The sequence below is a fragment of the Hemibagrus wyckioides genome, linkage group LG26, assembly GCF_019097595.1.
Source record: "Hemibagrus wyckioides isolate EC202008001 linkage group LG26, SWU_Hwy_1.0, whole genome shotgun sequence".
Classification (NCBI taxonomy): domain Eukaryota; kingdom Metazoa; phylum Chordata; class Actinopteri; order Siluriformes; family Bagridae; genus Hemibagrus; species Hemibagrus wyckioides.
The window spans coordinates 9,678,686-9,702,815 of record NC_080735.1 but is presented as its reverse complement, the minus strand read 5'-3'; the positions used below and the strand labels follow the sequence as shown (position 1 = coordinate 9,702,815).

General features: G+C 40.8%; 1 protein-coding gene across 7 annotated transcripts in view; it reads right to left on the bottom strand.

The window, feature by feature from the left end:
* The window catches only part of LOC131346651 (mitogen-activated protein kinase kinase kinase kinase 4-like), a 51,422-nt gene that overhangs the window by 24,758 nt on the left and 2,534 nt on the right, over nt 1-24,130 (bottom strand). For all 7 annotated transcript variants that reach the window (XM_058380199.1, XM_058380202.1, XM_058380197.1 and 4 more), the window contains exon 3: nt 409-465. In XM_058380199.1, coding sequence (XP_058236182.1) covers nt 409-465 — 57 coding nt within the window. The remainder of the gene's footprint in view (nt 1-408; nt 466-24,130) is intronic.

The following is a 24,130-nucleotide window of genomic DNA, read 5'->3' as shown; positions in this document are numbered from 1 at the left end:
GTCTGTAGGTCAACTGGCTACACTAAAGTGCTCTATACATTAGGTGTGAAGATGTGGGATTGGTGTGATGTGATGGCCTGATTTACCATCCATGGGGATTCCAGCCTCTCAAGAAAGATGGATGAATGGATGGATCGATTGGAAACACTCATGGGCTAACTACAAGGTCGAAATAATGATGGTCTATGTAACTTAAACCAAAGCTTTTACCATGATATTGAAAAAGGTAGCAGTCTTTTGATACTTCCTTCTTTATAGAATGAATTGTTCCCACTGCTGTTGTAACTCAACACCAAAACCAATCTGAACAGAGGTCACACTTGTATCCAAGACTACTTTAGATCTAACCAACATGAAATCTGCTCTCTTTACGGATGAAGGCTGTAACAGAGCAATGCATTACTTTACCTCTGTGACGTCCATAACCTTGATGGCCGCCAGCTGTCCTGTTTTGACATGTCGGCCCTGTAGGGGAGGAAGAGAAAAACAGAGTTAGTCATCCGTCTCTCGCACAAATATTGAAGAGAAATACTGACCTTTCTGAACTGAGAAGAAGTGGTTTGGATGATTATACCCCCCCCCCCCAAAAAAAGAACTTTGCGTTTCTTATTACTTCCTCATGTATATTCAGAAGAGAATAAACTAATACAAAAACACAGTGACCACATCATTGCCACATTGTTGAAAGAACAAAATCACACCAGCGGGATGATTTCCAGTTTAAGTTTGTACTTTTACAGTTCGTAAATGAACGTCTAGCCTCCACTTTGCCGTTAGAAGTTTAATCCCAATCCTGGGCCTTTGAGTAAACATTCCCACACTTTGCTCAGCATATTTCATGAGACTCTTTTTTTCCCCCATTGGTGTTCTCTCACTTCACCCATTGCTGTGTCCTTCCCTCCTCCATTACATAAACAAAGCTAAAAACAGATAGGACTTTTCCCATTTCATATAACTAATGCCCAAGTCCCTCAGTGAAAAGTGTTATTGGGCATTTAGATAAAATAGGTGACCTGAAACCAATCAATCAACCGTATAAGACCTTGTATTGTAGAAAAGATTAAAATGATTACAAAGTTTTGTGGGCTTAAACTGGTAGTCATGTGTAAATATGTGCAAAAAGGTTGCTTTCTCTTGAGAAATAAAGTTTGACACTGTGGGAAAAGTACCCTCAGAGTGCAGCTTAATGCTATGTGAATGTGGGAACTAATAAAGAAATACTACCAGACGTCAAAAACAATTCAGACCTAAACTTAATCATCTTCAAATGGATCTCTCACAGCCTGGAGCTCTGACCCTCAGCAGAAGGGTTACTGGAGAAACAAAGATGAAAAGAGGTTTTGTAGGCATGGAGAGTCATGCAGACCTCCTATCTCATGGGAATAGTAGTGTCCATCGGTGACGTCATCCTGCCTCAACATGTTCTGACATGTGCTTGGATGTGGTAAGCTTAAATCAAAAGAAACTAACAGAGCCTGGACCGAACCTGCCATGAAGCCATGTGGTGTTAGATTTCTTGCTATAAGGACCAATGCATTGGCTCTCCCAGGTTCCCTTGAAATGAAGAAGGTCATGGGTCAGGGGGATGACAGAAGAGAAATGAAACCAGCTCTAGGATAGACAGATTAGGATTGCTTTGTGGGTCAATACACTGTCCTTGGCAGCTTTCCCAAAGGTAAAGTGGGATTGCATCATGCTGCTGATGGAAACAGTGTGAGGAGAGGGGGAAGCAAAAACACTGTAGGACGTTTAACAAGTTTCACAAGCCGTAACTTCACTAATAAAACCAAAAGAGGGTAAATGAGGGGTGGGGGGTGGGGCACACTTCCTTTTTTTAACCTAAATAACCAAATACTAAAATATTATTTAGATAGAAAAGGTCCTGAAGTCCTAAATGAATACAAATACAGACACAGACAGAAGACTGGTTATTCATGCTAACATTTTTTTTTTTTTTAAATAGAAAGCTCCAGACAAGGTGTGTGTGTGTGTGTGTGTGTGTGTGTTGAGTCTGGGATCCCGCAGGGCAAAACAAAAAGGTTTTTGCTTTTATGTGAGGCTTGAAAAGGACAGCTTGTGGAAGTGCAGGGCTTCGAGTGATTTCAGCAAAATTTCCACATCAACTAGAATTAAAAATAACCTGAAACTGGTGGATAGATTTTTGATCTTTTACCTCAGTATTTGTTTGGCAAACAAGGTAACAGTTGTGTGCATGCATTTCTGATTTGCAGCATTTTCAATAGGCGGATATTATACTCAGAACCTGGAAAAGTCCAAGACGAAGATGTGCATGGATTGCTTTGTTTTTAACCAATCAATTCTGAGCTCCAGTTTAACAACCCCAACACTGCCTTAGTATTAAAATAAAGCCATCTATGAACCAAATTTCCACACAAAACAAAAACATTTTCATTTATTAAACCACCACAAAACACATTATTTGATCAAATCCACATATGAATACTTTGCACATTAAACAAATACAGATTAACGGCACTGCAATACAAGCTGCAGCTAGTTTCTGGTCCACTAAGTTTCCTTCAGCTGAATAATTTATGTGAATCCATGCATTTGGATAAACTGCAACAGAGCATCACCAAAGAGTCACCAAACTATGAGCAATTTTCTTATATTTTATATATCTGCTTTATTATCTGCTTAGTTTGGTCTGGTAAAAAAAAAATCTAACCATGGGCCATACTTCAACAGTTGATCACCACCCATGATTTAGATGAAACCCATTTAACCAATGTAAACAGAGTTCATCCACAAATGTCGAGATTTAAAATAGTTCAGTTTCATTATAAAAGTTCAAGCCCAGACTTCATCGAAAAACAAAACCTTGAGGTTATTTCCCTTTAGGGATTAGTGCTATGTCAGGACCTTTATCCACTCCATCCAGAGATGAAAACAGCAAACACATCTTACAAACACACTGATAAAACTAAGTGTCCAGTATCTCAAACTGCTGCCCTACTGGGACTGCAGCCAACAGAAAGCCCCGCAGATAAAAGCTGGATCGTGAGCTCATTGTTTTTTGGAACCCTGCAGAGTTTTCGTGTCGAGTCACCCGGTTTTACCAAGCTGTAAAACTAATACCAGATGAGATTATATCACTCAGCGTGCATAAAGACTGCTAAAGAAAATGCTTTGAAATACATTTCACTAACCGTCAAGTGATGGAACAAGTCTTTAATGGTGCAGACAGGAAACTTAACTCTGGAGAGGAAAGGAATAATTACTGGCACAAAAAAAAGAAACGCTTTGCCCTTTCACATCCACCAAGTGCTTCACATGTACTCAGATTGCTTCTGCATTTTTCTCCATTATCTTTATACTGCATTTTCTGGCAACACATGCTTCCGGAGCGTCCCTTTGTGCATTGAATCTGTGTGTGCGCCTGTCCGTCTAGATAAAGACAGAGGCCTCTTCAGTGCTTTGGGTAAAACTTTAACGAGTGTGGTTTATCTGGATGGCTCATTAGGATCCCAGGCACCACTAGTTTAACCTCCAGGCTAAATCTCCATGTGACCCCTATCTCACTGCCTTTGTGACTTTTTAGGGCAACTCTGATAATCCAGGAATGGTATATTCGTTCAATTTGGTAAAGAAACCAAAAAATCAGGGGGATTTCAATCAAACATAGAGGTCATGGCAAGAACAATTACTGAATCTGTTTGGAATCATATTTCCAACAGACTGTGTAGGGGAAAAAAAAAACACGAGGCTATTTTTTTTTTTGTATTTCTCATGTTAAGTGGCTGCCAATTATTATCATATCCATAAACAGAAATGAAAACATAGTGTTTCAAGAGGAAGGCAACACTCTAGGGACCTTAAACCCTGAGAATACTGATCAAACGAATTCTGTAGTAAGCAAGTCACAAGCCTTCAGAGAAACAAGATGTCATGAAACCCAACAAAGAGCCATTTTTAACAAAGTGCCAAACAAGCATTGTAGAAATCCCATCTCTGGCACAAGAACTACAAGAAACCAAGAAGAAAGAGAATCACAGTCAAGAACTAAACGACACTACATGTTTTTTTATGAGTTCGAGCCAGAACTGAGAAGGATGCAGAGGAAGAGGAGGACGGTACCAAGGAAGTCAGTGTCCCAAACTGTACCAAGCCTCAAAGAGACAGTCATTTGATAGCATCGCTTGTGGAGCGCTGGACTTCCCTGAGGAAATGCCAGTGAGGACGAGTCATAGAGAATGCTTTGAGAACCAACGCTTGCAGAGAACCGTCAGCTTTTTAAAGGGTAAATGAATGGCTGACAAAAACCGTGGGGTACAGTTCATAAAGATGAAGAAAGCAACAGCATGGCTGCAAAGTGTCACCACAGCGCCTGCAAACAGCACGGCAAACTAATGGTGTAAAGAGTTCGATCTGGAGCACAAGCAGGAAATGGTGTTGTGACCCTGTCTAAGTGGTCGAATGTCCTGAATTCAGATCAGTGAGTCACTGCGAACGTAACAGTTTAAACAGCTGAAAGAGGAAAGGCAGAAAGAGGGTTGAGAAATCCAACCTGCATTTTTGGGGAATCACAGCCAGTTTCAGAAAGAAAGATGGACAGATAGCAGGAAAGAAAGATGGACAGATAGCAAGAAAGAAAATGTTACAAATACAAGAAACAATAACTTTTACACGATATAAACACTGTGATGGAATCAGACTGGCATGTCTGACAGAATAAGCTGCAGTGGGAATTTGTACACACAGAACACTGGAATTATTCATAATTTAAAACAAAAATGTTGCCAATAAAAGACTTGATGGTGCACCAGGAAAAAGTTTATTTCTGCTATTAAAGAATATTCGTGTGTCATTTTAATTTTAGTCACAACGCAAACTCCACCTCCACAGTGCATGCTGTATGCCGATGCCTGACAGTTCCATGTTTCCTCTGCAGAAATTATATTCCATTTCCATCCATCACTGAAAGGATTGTGTGTGAATGTTCCAAGCCCAGAGAGAGCCAGCTTACTTAAGGCTACAGTGTTTTTATTTTGTGGGTTTTTCAGCCACATCTACAGTGACAGTAAGTGTGTGGTGGTGTTCCCGAGTGTGGAGAGTAGTCTGAAATCAAATGAGTGACTGGGACAGGCCTGTAAATGCTCCATTAAACCTGTCTAAAAAGTGCCCTAAGACCAGTAATGTGGAAAGAGCACATGATCCTCTGTTCTGTTCAGGTCTCCAGATGTCAATGGTATATTGTTCAATTAACAAAAATTGCTTTGTCACAGATTCGATTAGAGATCTAGATTATGATCAGGTCACCATCAGCCATAACGCTGACAAGTGCCACTGTAATGAGATAATCAGTGTTACTCACTTCACATGGCAAGGAGTAACGGTCAGTTCGGGAGGCAGGAAAAATGGGCAAGTGTAAGAATCCGAGAGACTCTGGTCAGCGGGTCTTGTGAGGTGTTGCTGGTATGCACTGGTTAGTAACTACCAAAAGTGGTCTAATGAAGGATAACCAGTGAACCAGCAACAAGGCGTATTAATGAGTGTGGGAAGTGAGAGCTAGCCCATCTGCTTCGATTCTATAAAAAAAGCTAGTGTAACTAGAGAAAAAGTTAACGCCGGCTATGATGAAAGGTGTCAGAACGCACAGTGCACCACGTGGCAGAGCAACACAATATTACACAGGTGCTTTTAATGTTATGGCTGGTCGGTGTATAAAACCCCCATAAATGTGTGCATGTATAATGATGATAATCTCTGTTCTCCGTGACTAAACATCAAATACAATGGCAACCTCATAACTACCAGGATCCTCGTCTCCATGAACGGTTCACGGTCCCGTTCAATACATTACCACTTCTGCATTTGTAATTGTAAACTCATCAAACCAACTTTTTTTCTTTTAATCTCAAGCAGAGCACTGGGCATTAAACACACCATTCGTCAAAAAATCTCACTCAACTAGATGGATGGAGCTGTGGAAAAATACTGCCCTGTTGTGTGGAAAGGTCATTAAACCACTCAATTGGTCTGCAAGAGAGTCAATGTTCATGTGTGTTTCCATGCCGGATTTCCATTTCCATGTTATTTGCTTTAAACTGTGCTTGATTAAACCTGTGAAAAACACAGACACTAACACCATTTATCTTGCACAAAAAGCGGAATGAATTCTCACACACACAAAATAAAGAAATAAATAAAAATAGCACAAAGGTGTATATTACCAACCTAAACAGGCAGACACAGGATTTTGTGTATACAAGAAATGAAGCTGCAAATTGGGCATTAGAATAAACACTATTTTTGTATAAAAATTAAAAGATGGTTTACAAAGAGCAGAGGTTCTGATTAATAACTGTAGGAATTAAACTGAGCTTTCAACTGATGTGTCCTTATTATTGTGTCTTTTGTCTTTCCAGTTATTCTGGCCACCTGTTCCAAAAAACGCCTTTTTCTGAGAGTCACATAGATGCTAAAATGTGAAGACATTTGCTCCGGAGTGAAATTGAGTAATGGCGTGAAATCCTAACGATTCTCTGGAGGAAAAAAATCCTTCTCGTGGCATCCAAGACTCTACCTCGTGCCTGGATTTCCAAACGATTTCATCACCCTTCGAAAAAGCAGCACCGATATAAAGGAAGGATTTCTTCTATGTAAAGAAGGAGAGAGGATATTTCAAGCAGACCACAAATCCATCACTATAATTAATGAACATTACACACAAGCGTGACCCAAAGTCAGCAGACACAGCGATTAGCGCTGGCTTTCTATAAACGATAAGCAGCCAGGAGTAACACGGCTCGGGCTGAAAAGTGAAGCCAAATCTCCTTGGCTTTGACGGAAGAATGCAGCTATTAAAACAGCAAGCGTTATCAATTTCAAGGCGACCCCTTTGGTGGGGTCAGAGTTCACAGGTGCAAGCTAGAGGGGTTGGGGTTGAGTTTCCTCCCTCTCAAAACGCTGCTCTCCACAACACCGAGCCTGAGATGTGATCATTCTGGGGACAAAGCTGTGAGACAGAGATAATAGTGCAGGAAGGAATGCTAAAGAGCTGCCTTCTCTAACAGGAAGTGCTGAGAATCAGATTGGCAGGGAGGAAATGAGAAGAGGACCTGGGAGTGAACACAGATATATGAGCTGAGATGTCCTGCTAAATGTAAAGAATCGTAGATAAAGAGTGCTTGGAGCACTAGATAGCGGAGTTGTGTCTGGAGATCTGAAAGAGCAAAAGATCCCAACGATGACCAGGTTAATGAACACAGCAGCTCGACTACTAGTGTGGACTCACTATAAACTCATTAGAGCATTACACAGGTGTGTGCTAATCTTCCACAGGATTAGCAAACACTACAGCACCATCCAAGATATAGACATAAAACTTAAAACAAACCAGATGTGAACTTAACTGGCCTTTAAAATTGAGAGGAACCATTTCAGTAGATAGTCACTTGAAAGAAATGTAGAGATTTATTCTGTTCTCTTACATACTGAGAGGAGGAGTGGAAAAATGACAGATTCTTCAAACTTTTACATAACGTCAAACACTTAACATCAATAAAAGATCTTTTATATGTATGAATAGATTTCAAGTGAATTCAAACTGATGTACAGGATCTTGTCTGGAACAGCACAACCCTATACTCTCCCTGAGGGTTATGCAAGTTTACTTGGAACTTTCAACCAGACTGTCCATCTGTGGTGGAATTAATGCACTTCCTCTAACTCATACTTCTACTCCCCTCGCTCTCAGTTAAATATGGTGGCACTAATATTTATCCTCTGTTTGATATATCGCTTTGCTTTTATTTCCTCAGATAATATGAACAAATGTCAATGTAAATATCAACAAGTCAACTGTAGACACTGATAAGTAATTAAAGGCTAAATAACATTGATAAGCTAGTGGGGCAGTAGTAGCTAAGGCTCTGGGTTGTTTATCAGAAAGTCGGAATGCTCAAAACACCAACACCCGCAAGCCGCCATCACTGGTCCCCCGAGTAAGCCCCCCAACCCTCCCTGCCCCAGATGTGCTGCGTCATGTCTGACCCTTTGCCGTGACCCCAACCTCCAAAGCTCGGGTATGCGAAGATACAATTTCACGGTGCTGAAACATTTATGTGACAAAAATAAAGGCTTCTTTTTTTCTGATGAATAGTTTTTAAACTCAATCGACAAATTCAAAAAAAGTGTGAGGTTCAAACAGGGTTGCCAGATCTGTCCTGATGTTCCCACCACTTTAATTATGATCCATGGGAATGATGCAAGATCATGCTGAGAAGGTAAAGTATCGATTACACAGCTGCTAATAAGCAATTAGACAAAGCAAGAGGAAAACCAGCATGAGAACAGCTGCATGTTAACACAGAGGCCTGTGCTTGAACAACCCCTGGGAAGCAGCCAGAATCCACACACACACACACACACACACACACAGGTTAAACAGGCACACTTCTATATATACACACACATATTCCCACAGTCCTGCATGTTCCATCACCCTCCTGAACACTAACCAGATGAGCTCTCAAAGTAGAAAGAGCCAAACACCACAAGACACGGAAGCAATGTAAAGCTGTGATACAACACCACACACTGACACACACACATTGGCCTACTTCTGACTACAACCTAAACCATGACTTGTAGTCACTCTGGTGAAAGGCAGATTACTCCCAGTCTCAACCTCAGACACTCCACATACGGGCTTGTGGACTATATGGTACGTTTTGTGGCCAAAGGTTTCAAAAATCTCAAGACTGAATCCGATTGGCTGTCCACATACATACTTCCATATCCCAGCTCACATGACTACAATTATTCTCGTTACTTCTACTGAAGCTTCATATCATCTAGAACCACGCTAGACTGTTGAAAGTGCTTTACACCACCACATCTCTCACAAAGGATAGAGTTTTAATGAAGTTGTACTGAAAGTGAAGAAAAGCAAGGAGGAGAAAATACACTAAATTAACAAAAGTTTTGGGAAACCCCTCCAAATCATTGAATTCAAGGTGTTGTTTTTCAGAGGTTGGGTTTAGCCCCTTAGTTCCAGTGAAAGGAACTCTTAATGCTTTCGCATGCCAGAAAATGCCCTAACACATGGTGGTAGGAAATGTAAAGTCACTAAAATCACCTGAGCGCTAAGAAAAGCAGAAGTCAGGGTCAGCGTGTGTTCTATTATTTTTCCATTCTTCAGTCCAGATATCCTTCTGCTGTAATATGGCATAAAGCAGCTCAGATTAGTTTATTAGTTTAATGACAAAAAAAAAACTCCTTTCTTTCTCTTTCGTTGCCTAATTTCTTTCATTCCTTCTATAATTTCTTTCTTTCTGTCTCACATTTCTTTATTTTTCTTTCTTTCCCTCAATTCTTTCTTAATCTTTCTCTTTGTCTTTATTCCCTTGTTCCCCTCATTTCTTTTCCCTTTTCTTTCTTTCATTCACTTTTTCCTCTCATTTTATTTACTTTTTTTTTTTTTTTACTTTCATTCTTCCTTTCCCCCTTTCTTTCTTCTCTCTTATTTTTCTTTTACTTTTCCCCCCATTTTATGGATTTTCTTTCTCCCCATTCTTTTAATTCTTTCTTTCCCCTTCTTTCTTGTTCCCATTTCTTTTTCTTTCTTTTTTTCTTCACCCCACCACCAATTTTTATTGCATTACTTTTTCTTTCTCCCATCCCCCCATCCCCCCCTTCTTTCTTTCTTTCTGCCACATCCTGTGGGTGGGGACTGAATCAGGATTGAAGGATGATCTTTCTAAGAATTGAAAAAAGTGAAAGATTTTGATTTAAATAGACAAAACGCTGCATATCTGAAGGCTATTACTTAGCTTAACTTGGAGTTCATTCGGTTCAGCACTTAAAACCACGTTTTAAACCGCCTTTGGTAGGCAATTAGAGGTGTAGATACGCACACCGCATGACTGGCTGTTTAATTCTCAATCCTCATAGTTTTTTAATTGAAAAAACGACACGTGTCAAGGTTTCGATTCGGTCCCGTTGTGAACGATGTGCCGTCTGGTGTATAGCTATTACAGAAGAATCACTGGTTTCATTCATTTCGGAATAGGATTGAGGCACAATGATGTTTTATTAAAAGGCAAGCAGAGAGCAGGAGGGCTCTGAGGATACGCAGAGCAATGCTGGAAAAGCAAATTGGTGAGACCAAGATAAATGGAGCGCTCAGGAACATTTGTTCTCTGACAGTTTGCGTATTGTTAGGGTTGAGCCCGTTACACTGCGCAGGGTGAAAAGGGCCTCTGCTTTACTGCAACAGCAGTGTCACTCTAAACACAGCTGCTCAATCACCTGCCCCAAAGAGTCAATGGCTCCGTCTCAAATTGTGTATTTTGTCTGCGTGTTCACAGTGGAGAATCTGTTCAGATGTAAAGCCTTATTAAAAATCTGCATGATGGGAAAAAAAAACTGCGAATCCTTGATGCCTTCTTTTATTTTTCTGATTGCTCTGCCTGTCGTAAATGAAGGAGAAACGTGTCCGCCATTTTGGATTAGATGCACCAACGAGGGAGAAGCTGCAAAACTGGAAATGCAAAAGCAAAGTTATTTCATTGTCATAATGATCTACCTTCAGACATTCACTTCCTAAATTACCCCCAATGCCATTTGAGTCTGCTGATAGCCAGAAAAAACTACTTATAGAGATAATGGTTGGCTGAGGTGGTGAATAAAATGGTTTACTTGCTAAATATGCTATATATCCCAGACCAACAGGGCCACATGCATCTTTGCAGAAGAGGGCATGTGGTCAGATTACATCTGAACTGCTAATGTGTCCCAAACATGATGAAAAGTCTCTTTAAATCTCCCATGTGGCCAGCTACTTCTGCGCCCCATCCAAGCTGCTCTCTCTGACACACGTGATATAATTTCTTTGTTTGTCCAAAGGATGATTTGCATGTATTGCATGGAACATGGAGATCTAAATTACATGTACGCTACCAGTCATGTGATGTCCACTCTCATATGGATGCTTTTTCTAATGGTTCTTAACATCAGCTATGTGCATAACCCGCAGCAAGCAATCCTTCAAAACCGAACGGAGCGCAGCCTGAGAAAGTGGATGCGGATTGCAAGCAAACCGAGACTGGACAACAGCACTCATCTAACAAATGATCTTTTCCCCTCTTAGTCTGTGTCTCACACGCAACACACACCTGCAAAAGAGAAGGAGCAGGGTGAAATGGTGGAAGTGAAAGAGAAAGCAGAAACAGGCAACAGCAGCCTGGAGAAATAACGTGACACGGTAAGCCATGAAATCTGCAGCGGTCTACAGGAGCAGTGGGCAGTAATGGTCTGGCTATTGATCGAGTAATGCTGCAGCTCCAAGCAGTTCGGCAGAATCACTGCTGCACTAAAATGTGTCCACACCACACAGTAACATTAGATCTGATGTGTGGTGGACCGTAAAGCTGTTATTGTCAGAAAGATTGCCTGTGTTCCTGGATCTGAGGCCCCTTCTACATGTACATTTTTTTTTTTTTTTTGTAAAAAACTGCGTTCTGGGTCACTGAAAATGAAGCGTTTCAAATTTCATTATAAACCCTCCTTGGTGAAGACCTATTAAAACTCAATTTTTACCTTTTTTATTAGAAATCCTTTAATCATGGATGCCGAAAAGATTATACTTTGTGGTTTCTTATTTGATAAAGTGTTGGCAATTTAATTTTATAATCATCATCATCATCGTCACACCCTCAGCAGCTGTGTTGCCACAGCACAGCTCTTGAATCCACACACTGGTAGTAAAAACTGCACTGATGATGAAGATTTGGGGTTTACTAAAACCTTTAACTGGGGTATTATTTGGGGTAAAACCACATTTTCCAAAATGTCCATATACACGTACAGTGGGAGCCGAGAGGCTTAAAAAAATGCAAACAGACCTAAAGGAATAATGGCCTCATCATGTTTTATATGCACAACATCCCTGACAATGATGTAGCTCCTCCTCAAGTGGCACTGAAACCTAAAGTCTGAATCCTGCTTTGGTTCCAACAAGCACATTCTTCAGCCGCTCGACTGGCTGCGCTCGGATAAAGAGAATTCCTGGGATCTGGATACTTTGATGTAGGGAATCTGCTGTATAAGCAGCCAAAGGAGGTGAACTCTGGCCTCAGGCTGCTGGGCAAAAGCCTTGCAAAGCCTGGAAGTTCACAGAAGCATTAACAGGCTGTCTAGTTGTGTTCATGTCAAAATCTGGGAATCCAGTGAAAGAACTTGTGTGTATGTTTGTGTGTATGCCATCATTATTCATGTTTGGATTACAGAGAGATCATAGGGTTAGAAAAGTGTTAGGCTGAAAGTGTAGGATTGTGGATAAAAAAAAAAAAAAAAAAAAAAAAACAGAGCAAAGCAAAACAAAGTGGGTTAAATCTCCCTGCCAATAAAGTTATCCAAAGTCAGCCGAAACATAATGAATGCTTGCCTTTTTCCTACGTTTAAGCTTTTAATATCTTAAGCCGTTGAAAGACACGGTACTGGAGGGTCACATAACAATAACGATGTTGAACTCTGGAAAATAGATTAGAAATGTATAAAAGCATTGAAACTATGGCTCAAGAGCAAAGGCACAAAACTGCTTTTCATCAGTGTGAACTGATTAGACAGACTGAAATGGGGCTAAACAAACTGAAGGGTTAATCAGGATTTATTGTGGTTGAAGCTGTGAAGGAAGTGGGAACAGTGCTCTTATAACATGTAAGGTTACTATGGTAACATTACACCATGGTAGCCGTTTGGTTTTTACGTGGGTAACATGTCTCAGATGTAACTAGTGGAACTGAGGAACGATGTTTTGCCTTAGAGCAGAGGCACCCCAATTTACCTGCGAAGTGTGACTACAGGTTTTCATTCCAACGAACCAGGAGCCGTGTCCAATTCCACCTGCTGATCAGTTGATCTTGACCTTCATTTGGCTAGCAGATATGGCTCCTGCTTGGTTGGATTGAAAAGCTACAATCGCACCAGCCCTTTGCTGATTAGATAAGACTGCCTTGCAGTCTCTCAGGGGTGAAGGTTGCCTTTCATCACTCACAGAAATAAAGTGTCTACACACTATCTTTGCTTGTCACTGGGGTGGTATCCTCATTGGTGCAGCTTTTTTACCTTTTTTTACCTAGAAAAGAAGTGTGTACCTTTGCATACTAGTCAGCCCCAGTCCTGGGGAGCCACTGGCCAATTCCCAAAACACCAAATCCAACTCATGAAGCGTGTTAGAAAAAGGTCAAACACTTCAGCACCTAAGTGGTGCAATAGGAAAGTGCTTGCCAGAAGATTGTGTCCAAATCCCCATGATTCCACAGCCATCTATGGCCAGGAGTCCGAAGGCAAACTTGGCAGTGCTCTCCGAGTAGGAAGGACGGTGTTATTCCCTCCCCAGACAAGTGACACTAGCAACTCATAGGCATGTGTGAGCTCACGCATGTGCTAAAGACATTTGCACTTTCCACAAAGTGTTTAGATACCCAAGTGAGTACTGTGAAAAGATGAAGTGGCTGGCATCATGTGCCTTGAAGGAAGCACATGCTATCCCTCAACCTCTCTGGTTGGTAGCTAGTTATAGCTAGTTGGTGGGTGGGAAGTGGTAAATAAAATGGGGAGCAAATACAAAAGCAGTAACCTTGAGTTACCCAAAATTAGGAATTACACCTGTTCATGTAAAACACACACTGAAAGGTAGAGATGATTGTGGGCAACATGCGAACATACTGGGTTTAGTACCTTTAATTCCTTACATGCTTTTTCGCTCCTCAGTTGTACCATGCTTCTGACATGGTGCGATGATAACATAGTAATCTAACATGTTATGGGTGCATGATGGGAGCACTGCTTGCACTATCATTAAGCAAGAAATAACCTCCTCCATGTAAAGTGATTACAGGACCCTTTGGGGCTTCTAACAACCATCCGCATTGGGTAAGGATGGTGGAACTGTGGCAACTTCAAAATGGGAAATTTTTTGTCACCGTCTTCAAAGAGCCAAGGATTAAACCAAGCGCAAGCTGTGCGGTGAGAGGGTATCATATTCTGAGCAAGCTGTAATAAAAGATCCCCATTTATGGAAAGTGTAAGAGTGCAATTATTCAACCAGTGGAGATGTTAAAAAGAGAAAGCGAGCTTCTTTTAAACAAAATGTGGCTTTAAGAAGAGAGAGTAGGGCTTTAGGACCTGCTGGGGGCTCCAGATTAGACCACATTAGCCAAACAGAGCGCCTCTATTCAGACAGTGTCACGGACAGTCGGGGTCTTTTTGCTCTTGTGACTCCTATTATGGCCGAGGAAAGTGTGGGTTGGGGCAGAAGATACAATGGAGTCAAGGACAACAGGAACAGTGTTGGGTGATTTTATGTACATGTGAATTTATGTGTTTGGGCAGCTTAGCAACTATTCAAGGGCTTAGGTGAGATGTCCCCCTCCCCACTACCTCACCATCTCATTGCTTTTGTTCAGCTTTTCCATTCTCTCTCCCCGGGACCATGCTGGCAGCGAGCCAGAAAAATGTGTGGAGTCCGATAATGCCTCAGGTCAACGTGACACTTGGCTACCAGCTGAAAGGGTGACACATTCAACACCCAACCACTTTACCCATAAGGACACGAGGATGAGTTAACCTCTACCGTTTAAGCCAGTTCTGTGAGCCTCCAGCATTCAATATGATGAAGACATAACCCCAGCAATTCCTTTAACCGTTGAGAATTGACATGCACAGACAAAATTTGTAAAGCTTTATACTTTACGCTACCAAACGAGCAGTCAAAAAATGCATAGCATTTTAAGTTGTCAAAGCCCCTAAGCAAAGTTTTCAAGCCACGAGCTGTTTTTTTAAAGCTGAGAAAATAGCAAAAGAGCTTTATTTAGAGAAAGAGAATGCTGAGAAAAAGAAAATGTGCCTGTGGCCCACCACTCCCTCTAGCACACTAACCCACAATTCAGTTTCCATTGAGCTAAATATAGCACTTAACCACAGTATGGGCCGTTAACTCCAAACACTACGCACAAGACTTGAATACAAAACGATACTTAACCAAAATAAAACTTGTTGACTTGTGTAAAGTCTTTAGATTTTCACTCCTGGTTAATGCTATACTGGGCTAAAGGTGAGATCATGTGTAAAAAAAAAAAAAAAAAAAAAAAAAAAAAAAAGATATGGAGACTGAGTGCAACTGGGTTCCACTTCCTCAGCTAGAGTTACAACAAACATACAGCTCGCCCAGTGTGGGGGATGCCACAGATGCTAAAACAGGCGGCCTTGTATACACTGTGTGCATGTATGTAATTCTAAAATACAAGGCCGGTGGTGTTGCGTGTTTATAAGGCTCAAACTTCGCTTAAAAATAGTCGAGTCTGCAATTAAAGAATGCAGCGTTTATAAGAACCCACGCAGGACAAGTCATAGCGATCCTCAAAAACCCTTTGGATGTCAAAAATAGACAACTAGGCCACAGCCATATGGCCTCCATGCGCAAGCCTCCACTTTTCTACGTCTCTTATTTATGCTTAGCATGCAACACTTGATAAGCACCAGGTTTCAGCAGCATCGGCAATCAATCTACCGCTTCCGCTTTCCTAAAAATCCCGAGCGCATATGAAGTCTTATTCAGGAAAGTTATCAGTAAGGAGCTGAGCATGAATACTACACACAAACTGCTGGGAAATTAAGGTGCAGTGATTGGGACAACTGGTAGAATTGCTGGTAAGTTATCAGGAGGTCTCAATGTGCAAAGAACAGCAGATACTGTGAAGCAGATCTACTAAGCAGGAGGAAAAAGAACTTGCTGTCTTTTGCAAAACAAACTTTCAGTAGGTATGTAGTAATGATTAAGCGCTGCTTTGGGTTGGTATTATGTAAACTAATACAACACCACCAAACACCACACACTTGACCACAGAGCGAACGTTCTTTGCTCAATTCTATGCATCGAATATAGATGGACGATCTTCTCAGAATCAGGAGTGTGCAGATATATGGAAACCAAACTTAGCACAACAGAAGTTGCCGCAAAGCTGCTGTCTAGCTCTCTAGCATACAACATGCAGTTGCCTTACAGCTGTGCCCATTAGAGATAAATAACCATGATAGTCATGATGAAAAAAGAACACCAAAGATCAGAACTGATCTGTTCACCAACAACAACTTGCTGTCGATGAGAAAACAATCGTACACCCATTCATTTCCCTTAGTCTGTATTAAGCACTTAGCAAAGTGAAACATTGGGCTCTTGATAGTTAAGTTTCGAGTTCAAATCCTAGCACCATTAAAATCAAGTTTCATTCATCATTTCAGATCTTTGAACAACTCTCATCTGCTCAGTTGTGTCCAGTTGGTACCAGACCTTGACCATTGCAACAAATGTCACCAAAAAGCCATGCATCACTTTCTGTGTAATGTGAACCGGTGAAAATACAGCTTAATGGCTGGTCATCACTGTGTTTATTATTATTTTAATGCCTCCACGGCTATTTTCATGACAACATCAAGGTACCTAAAGTGACTAACGAACATCATGCAGATTCTAATAGTATTACAGCAATACTATGCCAACAGAGTCAACAGCATTCAATAAGAGATTTCCTGGTGAGAGAGAAATTTTGGTAGACTTCTAAAGATACATTTTCTGTGTAAAAGTGTGATTGTGTTACTGAGAGAAGGACAGTGCATTAGCATATGCTGCATGTTACAGGAATCACATGTTGGAGGTTTATCAGTAGGAACACATGTGCGAGTGAGCACGGACTCATCGTGTCTGATTTAAAGGGGAATGTTTGAGTTTAATGCTCGATTCAATTTAATTCAACTTTACTTGTATAGTTTCATATTTGTAGCGGCAACACTGGCGAGTAAGCCAGATATGATAATGGTGAGGAAAAGCTCTGAGACGAACCAAAGGAATCCTCATCTGGGTGTGATCATAAATCATTTCCTTTCTATAACTGAGCAGCCAAGAGCAATTGTGTAACCAAGAGCTTTTGAGCTTATTGGTTCGATATCAGATAGTGGGAATTGAAAATCAGTCATTCTCGGTTGGAGTGCTTCCTTAACATGCATGTTTATCACCGGGCAGCTAGATATGATGACCGGTTATCATTCAGCTGAAATGTATGCAAGGTTTTTGCATTTAAACAGGCATAGATTCGCTGTTCCTCCTTCTGATCGTGTCTCTGCAGGCTGGGAGTCAGGTGAGCCCCTTGCTGGGACACACTGTGGGTCCATATGGCCCTGCCTGGTATTAGACAGCATTAGGCAGCTTGCACTAAGAGGATGTGTTCATCCAGTGCCAGCAGAACACCACAGGCAGACTCCAAGCTGTGCTTCTGCAGCATCTCTGATTAGAAATGCAATTTGGATCAGTTTTTTTTTTCTTTTCAATTCTCAATTAGTGTGGTAGACTGTTGCAGTAAAAAAATAAAAAATAAGCAAAAAAATGTATGGAAAAAAGTAAGTTTTTAATCGGTGTGAAATAAGATTGTTGAAGCATTTCAGCAAATGAACCCAAATCTGTTCTGAACGATTATTACATAAATGCGTATAGAAGGGAGTGGAATATTTCTGTGCGGGTAACCACGGCTGTTTGGTGGCAGACTGCAGGTGCTTTTACATGCAAGCTTGCAGCCATTTGCATCATCTCTCATGGCTCAGCAGACGAGTCATTAAGGTTGTTAAGTTGGGCCACTTGAGCGAATCTCTCAGGAGATGTACAGATGTCTGTATGAAGCTGTATACAACACTGCCTGCCTCTCCCCTTTACAGTGGACTATATTTCTATTAGAATAAAATTTTTACATTTCCATACGTGTCTAAACGATTAACTAAACCTTTTACCAACTGAAGCTAATCCATGTTTTTAGGCATGTAAAAAGTGGCTAAGCTCTAAAAAGCAGCTCGGATACATAATCTCTGGATTAAAAACGGCTGCAGATGAGCTACAGAAGGCCTACAGCTTTTCAAGATCTTGAAAGCTTTGTGTCTGCTGTGATGCCGATTTATCAAATTTGTTCCTTTCTTCTAATGGATTTGCCTTTCTATAGCCTGTCATGCTTGTTAAAAAAAAAAAAAAAAAGAAGGGGGCTGCGTTATCTGCCATATTATCTTAATAATATTAGCCTCGGACAAAGGCTGCATTTTTAGATGACTGATACCTCGCAGAGAAAATAAGCCATTTTGTCATCCATCTTGTTTCACAAAGGCATTGAAAGTGGTTATAATGCATTTAATACCAAGCTGATAGCCAGTTATGGTTCCCACTGGGAAGATATGATTATTGAGGTGGATCAAATGGATTATGATAGCCTCGAGTGCTTTGAGAATCTGGCTTTTGCATCTGTGTAACAAACCATATTGTTAGGACCGTTTCGATGAAAAGTTCATTTTAAGCACTGGATCGAGCTTCAAAATGGCTGCCGCGGTAGAATGAGATGGCAAAACTGTAGACGTCGTGTACCGTCTGCCATTCAGATGACTAGCTTAAAAAAAGGGGGAAGGAAAGGAGAAAAACAATTAGGCTTTTTCACTTGACCCATGGGCTGCCATGTGACTCGTCTCCTCCTGCACAGCACTAGCCAAATATAGCAGGCAACATGCCCTGGTTCATTAGTTACCATGGGACCAAACAAGTAAACAGTAGCCAAAAGGGTTTGTCACACACGCTGGACTGGGAGTCGGTGCCAAACTGTAGCCTTCACAAAAGCAAAGCTGGAGAAGCAGACCAGTCAAGAGTGTATAGACGCATGCTTTGTCAAGTTCAGAGCTGCTTAGAGCTGAACAAAAACCACACAAGGGGCCTTTAGGGGAGATTCTGAAATGGTGCATAATAATAGAGAAGCACATGGAAAGGAAAGAAAATGTTCAAGAAGGTTAGTGTTGTAGCTCTATATAGACTCTGTACACTTCACTCCTGAGCCTCCTGCATGACATGACTGGACCCACCAGCCCACAAAGGAACGAGACAGACGTGCATCGTCTCTCAGTCCTGGCAGCCTGGCAGCGGAATGACCTTCGCTTAGTGGTCTGAACTGCTGAGTCACTGGCCGACTTTAAACCAGGACACCAGACTGACTACAAATCCGCTGATTTGATGGTGTTCTCTTTTCTTTCTGTACTCACTTCCCTGTAACACTTTTTAAGCTTGATAGGACTCTTAGGCCCCGATCTGTTCAACTCAATTAATTATACGTTTTTGGTCGAGACTTCAAATCACTTTTAAATAAATACAGCTAAAAAAATAATACCAGTAAAGAAATGCTAACATTTACACATCATTGGTTCCACTAGAAGATATTCCTTGAAACTCTTCATGAAACAACACGAGAGACGTTTATAATAACAACTGAGAGAAATTTATAACGTCTGGAACAGCGCCTCCTCCTTCTAGTGCAAAAATACAGCCGTTTTATCTCATGCCAAACATCCTGGAGCCTGTGAAAGTTTCTGTTGTATTCCCCTAAGAAGAAGGAGTCGTGGAGTGTACAGATTGGGAGCGTGTGTACTCCGTGTGACCCTGGATGCTGGCAATGAAACATGGCACCGTGACAGGAGGTGCGACTGGATGATGGCAGGATTCTCGCCCTCTGTGGGGCATTCCCTACACTGAGCAGGAGAGGGCCGAGCTATTTAAGTCAAGTCTGGCACCTCTGAATAATAATGCACCATGTAAAACCATCGTACCTGTGGAATCGCCGAAACAACCACGGTTACGCTCTCATTCATGTGAAGTAGGACAGGGAGTAGTTTAGGAGGATAGATTGAGGAGAGGTCGAAGGAAAGACTGTCAGGATAGGTGGGTGGTCCTACGAGATTAAATGAAAGAATAGAAAAGAAAACCCTAGCTGGGATCCAACAAATGACGCAATAGGCTAGCACTCGAGTCCAAAAAGTACAGTGAAGTCCAGTGAGAGAATTAGTTTGACTATATATGGCCATTATATGGTGGAATTGCTCTCGCCTGCTCGCTCTTGTGTGCTGCACATCTCGAGTATTTAGTGTCTTTCTTTAGTTCGAGGCGGTTTTAGAAAGGCGGCCACCTGAGGATTTCCATTCTTGAATGCCAGCTGGCACAGGGGCGGAGCGGAGTGATAAAAACCTCAAACAGATTCCACAAAGCTCTGCTCAGAAGCTGCTCGTCCTCTGAAAGGCATTAAGCATTTGCAGGCGGCATCAGTAATGCCTTATAAGGCTACTGTTTTATTTTGTTTTTTTATTTAAACCTCTTATTTTCACACCAGCAGATCCTTAATATTGTGCACTCAGAGCAGTCAAATTTGGCGAGATTCTAGAAATCTTCACATTTACATTACATCTTCACACTTGCATTAAAACATGATTCTGATTCACTTCAGTTTCAGTTCAGTTCACTCAGCTACTTAACACACACACTCTTCCTCTTTTTTTGCTGTGGGTGATGAAATGCATGACCTCACACACGGTGAGACTAAAGAAGAACAATGGCAGGAACTACACCAGGAACCTGTGAAGTTTGTAAAGAGTCCAATTATATAAATTTTAAAAAATCCACAAAAGCCAATTTCAGAAACAGGTTTTAGGAAAAAAGGAAGTAAATGACGAAGGGATTTAAACAAGTTTTTGCCATTGCCACAATACACGCTACACGAAACGGTCTGCAGCAATGCATTACAGCCAGACACATGCAGCCTTTAGCTTCTGTCACAGCATGTGATTTGCTGTTGGACACTGGCGTGTTTGTCTGGAGTGTCCGTTGATCAGATAAGCTCAAAGACCAAGCAAAAAGGGGGTTAGCCAACAAACAGATGAAGCAGTACATCACAAAAAAAAACCGAACAGGAACCTGTGTAAGAGCCAAATAACTGTTTAACACAAGGAGAAGGGGGAGATCTGTTTTGCTTAGCAGGACAAATTCATACTGACAAATCTCTATGAATGTACAGAACAGCTACTATAAACTCCAGATGTGTTATAAAAACCCCTGTATTCATGATACATCATTAGCTAATACTAATCAGTTAAGTCTTCACCAAACAAGATCAGAAATGACAGAACATTTTACCACAATTATCTAGTGTAGGTCAGCGACACAAGACAGGCTGTTTTTTCTTTCCCCAGATGTGCGCCAAACAACAACAAAACACTGAGGCAAATGTCGGGTTGTGGAGCTGCTCGTTATTAAGTAGTGGTCACACCAGAGACCACAGTCCTGCCTTCTTGTCCTCTATTACTTCATAAGATAGAGCATAAGTAACCGCCACCAGAAGCGGTTCACGTCCTGTGTCTTTTCCTCTTTAGTTAATTCAGTTTCCTGACAAAGTCACTTTTCACATTTGATGCTGACCGCTGCTTTGTCAGAAAAAGCAGAATGTTTTATTACTCCTGAGGTACTAAATGTTCAGAAAGTGTCCCGGGTTCGAATCCTGGGAGCAAAAGGCCATGTTCTTTGAGTGGGAGGGAAGACATTCACGCTCCTGTCAATCACAGCAATACTAGACTGAGGATCTGAGAGTTTATGTTTCTGGAAGAGGGCTTTCCTCAAGAGTGTTATGCTGTCCTGAGATGCAGCATAAGCAGAGCTGAAGAAGCTCTGGCTGGATGGCTTTGAGGAAGCACGTGTTGGTCGTCACTCTGTTTAGCTGGTAGCTGCTGGGTGGGAATTTGGAGATGACCAAATGGACACAGATGTTGGCACCAAGATACAGGCTCAATTAGTTCCTCTAACGTGAGTCAATGCTTACAATTACAAGAAATGACCCGACCTGTCCTTCTGTCTTCAGTGATTTTCAGCTCACGTGTGCATCCTTATGATTTCTGCCTGGAAAACTTTTGTTACTTGAAATACCGAAGAAACATGTGAAACCTGACACACTACAGTTCTCGTCATGTGGGTAGGCAAAACTTTTGCATTCAGCTTTACATGATAGCTCAAAGCCTGCAACAGTAAACTTACACACCGAAAAAAAAACCTACATGACAAAGAAACAGGGAGAAATAAAAATGCATTTGCTTTAATGCGATTAAACGTGAACTTCGATCTCAGTGAAGAGATTATTCCACGAGAGGCTGTTTAACTGAAAAATAAAATGAGGTGGTGTCTCGGGGCTTTCAGTTCAAACATGCTCGCTCCTTCCCTGTGTGAAAAGAGAAGCAGTCTAAACAGCCCACTGAAAAAGCCAAACAAAACCACCTTTGTAATAAAGCAGTTAGGGCGCTTGGTGACACAACGACAGCTGCTGCCTTCAGCGTTAGACCCGACCTGCTCATTCGTCACTCTGATAAACAAGACAAGCAAACCGGCCAATCAGAGGGCTCGATACAAAAGCCGAGCCATTGTACATGCAGCGCACACACTGTTGAGGAGGAGAAGAAGAAAAAAAAGAGTCAAGACATTTAGTTGGGGCAGGCCACATGGCAGTGTATCAAAGGTTTGAATATTCAACAGCGAGTAAGCAAAAGAGCGCCATTGAGCAAAATGTTACTGAGGAAACACCGAGCACATTATGAGCTGACCGCATCTCCTCATGGAATAAATATGCACGCTAAAGGCTTTCATAAAACATCCAGCCTATATAACCCTCGTCTCTGCCTACGTCAGGCAAATACAATCTGATTTTGTTCTGTATACTGGCGTACTGTGCACTAGCAACAAAGCTTTACCGCTAGAGGTAGAGAGTTGGGGGAAAAATGGGAAATGAACTGCAACATTTAAAAACCAAACAAAAACTGGGACTGTAGGATCTTTCAGCAAAAGATTTTTTATATATATTTTATATATATATATATATATATATATATATATATATATATATATATATATATATATATATATATATATATATATATATATATATATATATATATAATCTCATTTATTATTTATATAAATACATTTGTGTGTGTGTGTGTGTATATATATATATATATATATATATATATATATATATATATATATATATACACACACACACAAAATTTATTTATATATAATTTTTTTTTTTTTTTTATATTATTATATTATCTTTTTTTTCCCCAAATAAGCATGTTTGCATATCCAATAGAGTCCAATATCTCCACTCAACCCCAAGACACCATCTGTTCACATATAAGCTGGCAAGAAAGCATGTGGCCTAGAAAAATGTGTCAATTAATCACTTAGGTGTGAAATCTATGTGGGCTATACACCCAAGTGTACAAGAATATACTCTACATCACTACAAATCTGAAGGTATTAAGTCACTAAATACACCCCAGTGCTGTTTAATTCATTTTCCACAATAGAATCTCCATCTACAAGATCAAATCATAGATGCGTGCAGTATATTAACACGGGCCATCTAATATTTAATAGTTATTGCTTCAATAGTACCGACTTGCACATAGGGGCATTTATGACTGATATGTTTAAAGAAAACACAAAGGGCTTAACTACTGATAGGGTGAAATGTTTATTGGAAACGTTTATGGAAGGAGTCTCCAGTGTCAGTGCTTTTGTCATCAGCTTATTGGAGTTAACAGAACAAAGAGAAGGCGGTTCGGGAAACGAGTGTTTACAGCTGTTGTAATGCAAGTGACAATAAAGACCAACTTCCTTCACCGAGTTTCCACATCATCATATGCAGCAATAAATGGATAAATAAAAAAAAAGTACGGAGGAGTCATGCGATGCTGCATCATAACACACCTTCATTGATTATTAATCTAGAATGGTGCTCTCGGTTATGTTTACTATTCTGTGCATAGCGGAAAAAGAAAAAAAAATTACAGTTGCAGTTAAGAAAGCAATTCAAACATTTATTCCAGCAATATTGTTAGTATGTTATAATGCGCTTGCTCCATCCTTGGAAAAACATTCCAGCCCTTTTCTTTCCAAATGTTAAGGTACGTTAAAGTGTATTGTGAAAAGGAGAAATGTGAAATGCAATATGCTTTAACCTTAACCTCTCTTCATGCAGAAAAAGACATGTTGAAATACTGAACATTTAGGCTCTCGAGTCTGACCTGGACAACATCCACTTTTTTTTTTTTTTTTTTTTTTTTTACAAACAGTTTCTAAAATCCCCTGCTTATTCCCCACCCAGAAACAAGTGGCTTAAAATGCAAATGCTTAAACAAGCATAAAGGAAAGCGTCACCTCTATTGAAATGCAGTTGAACGTCCTGAACGAGTAGGAGTGTGCACTTGGCTT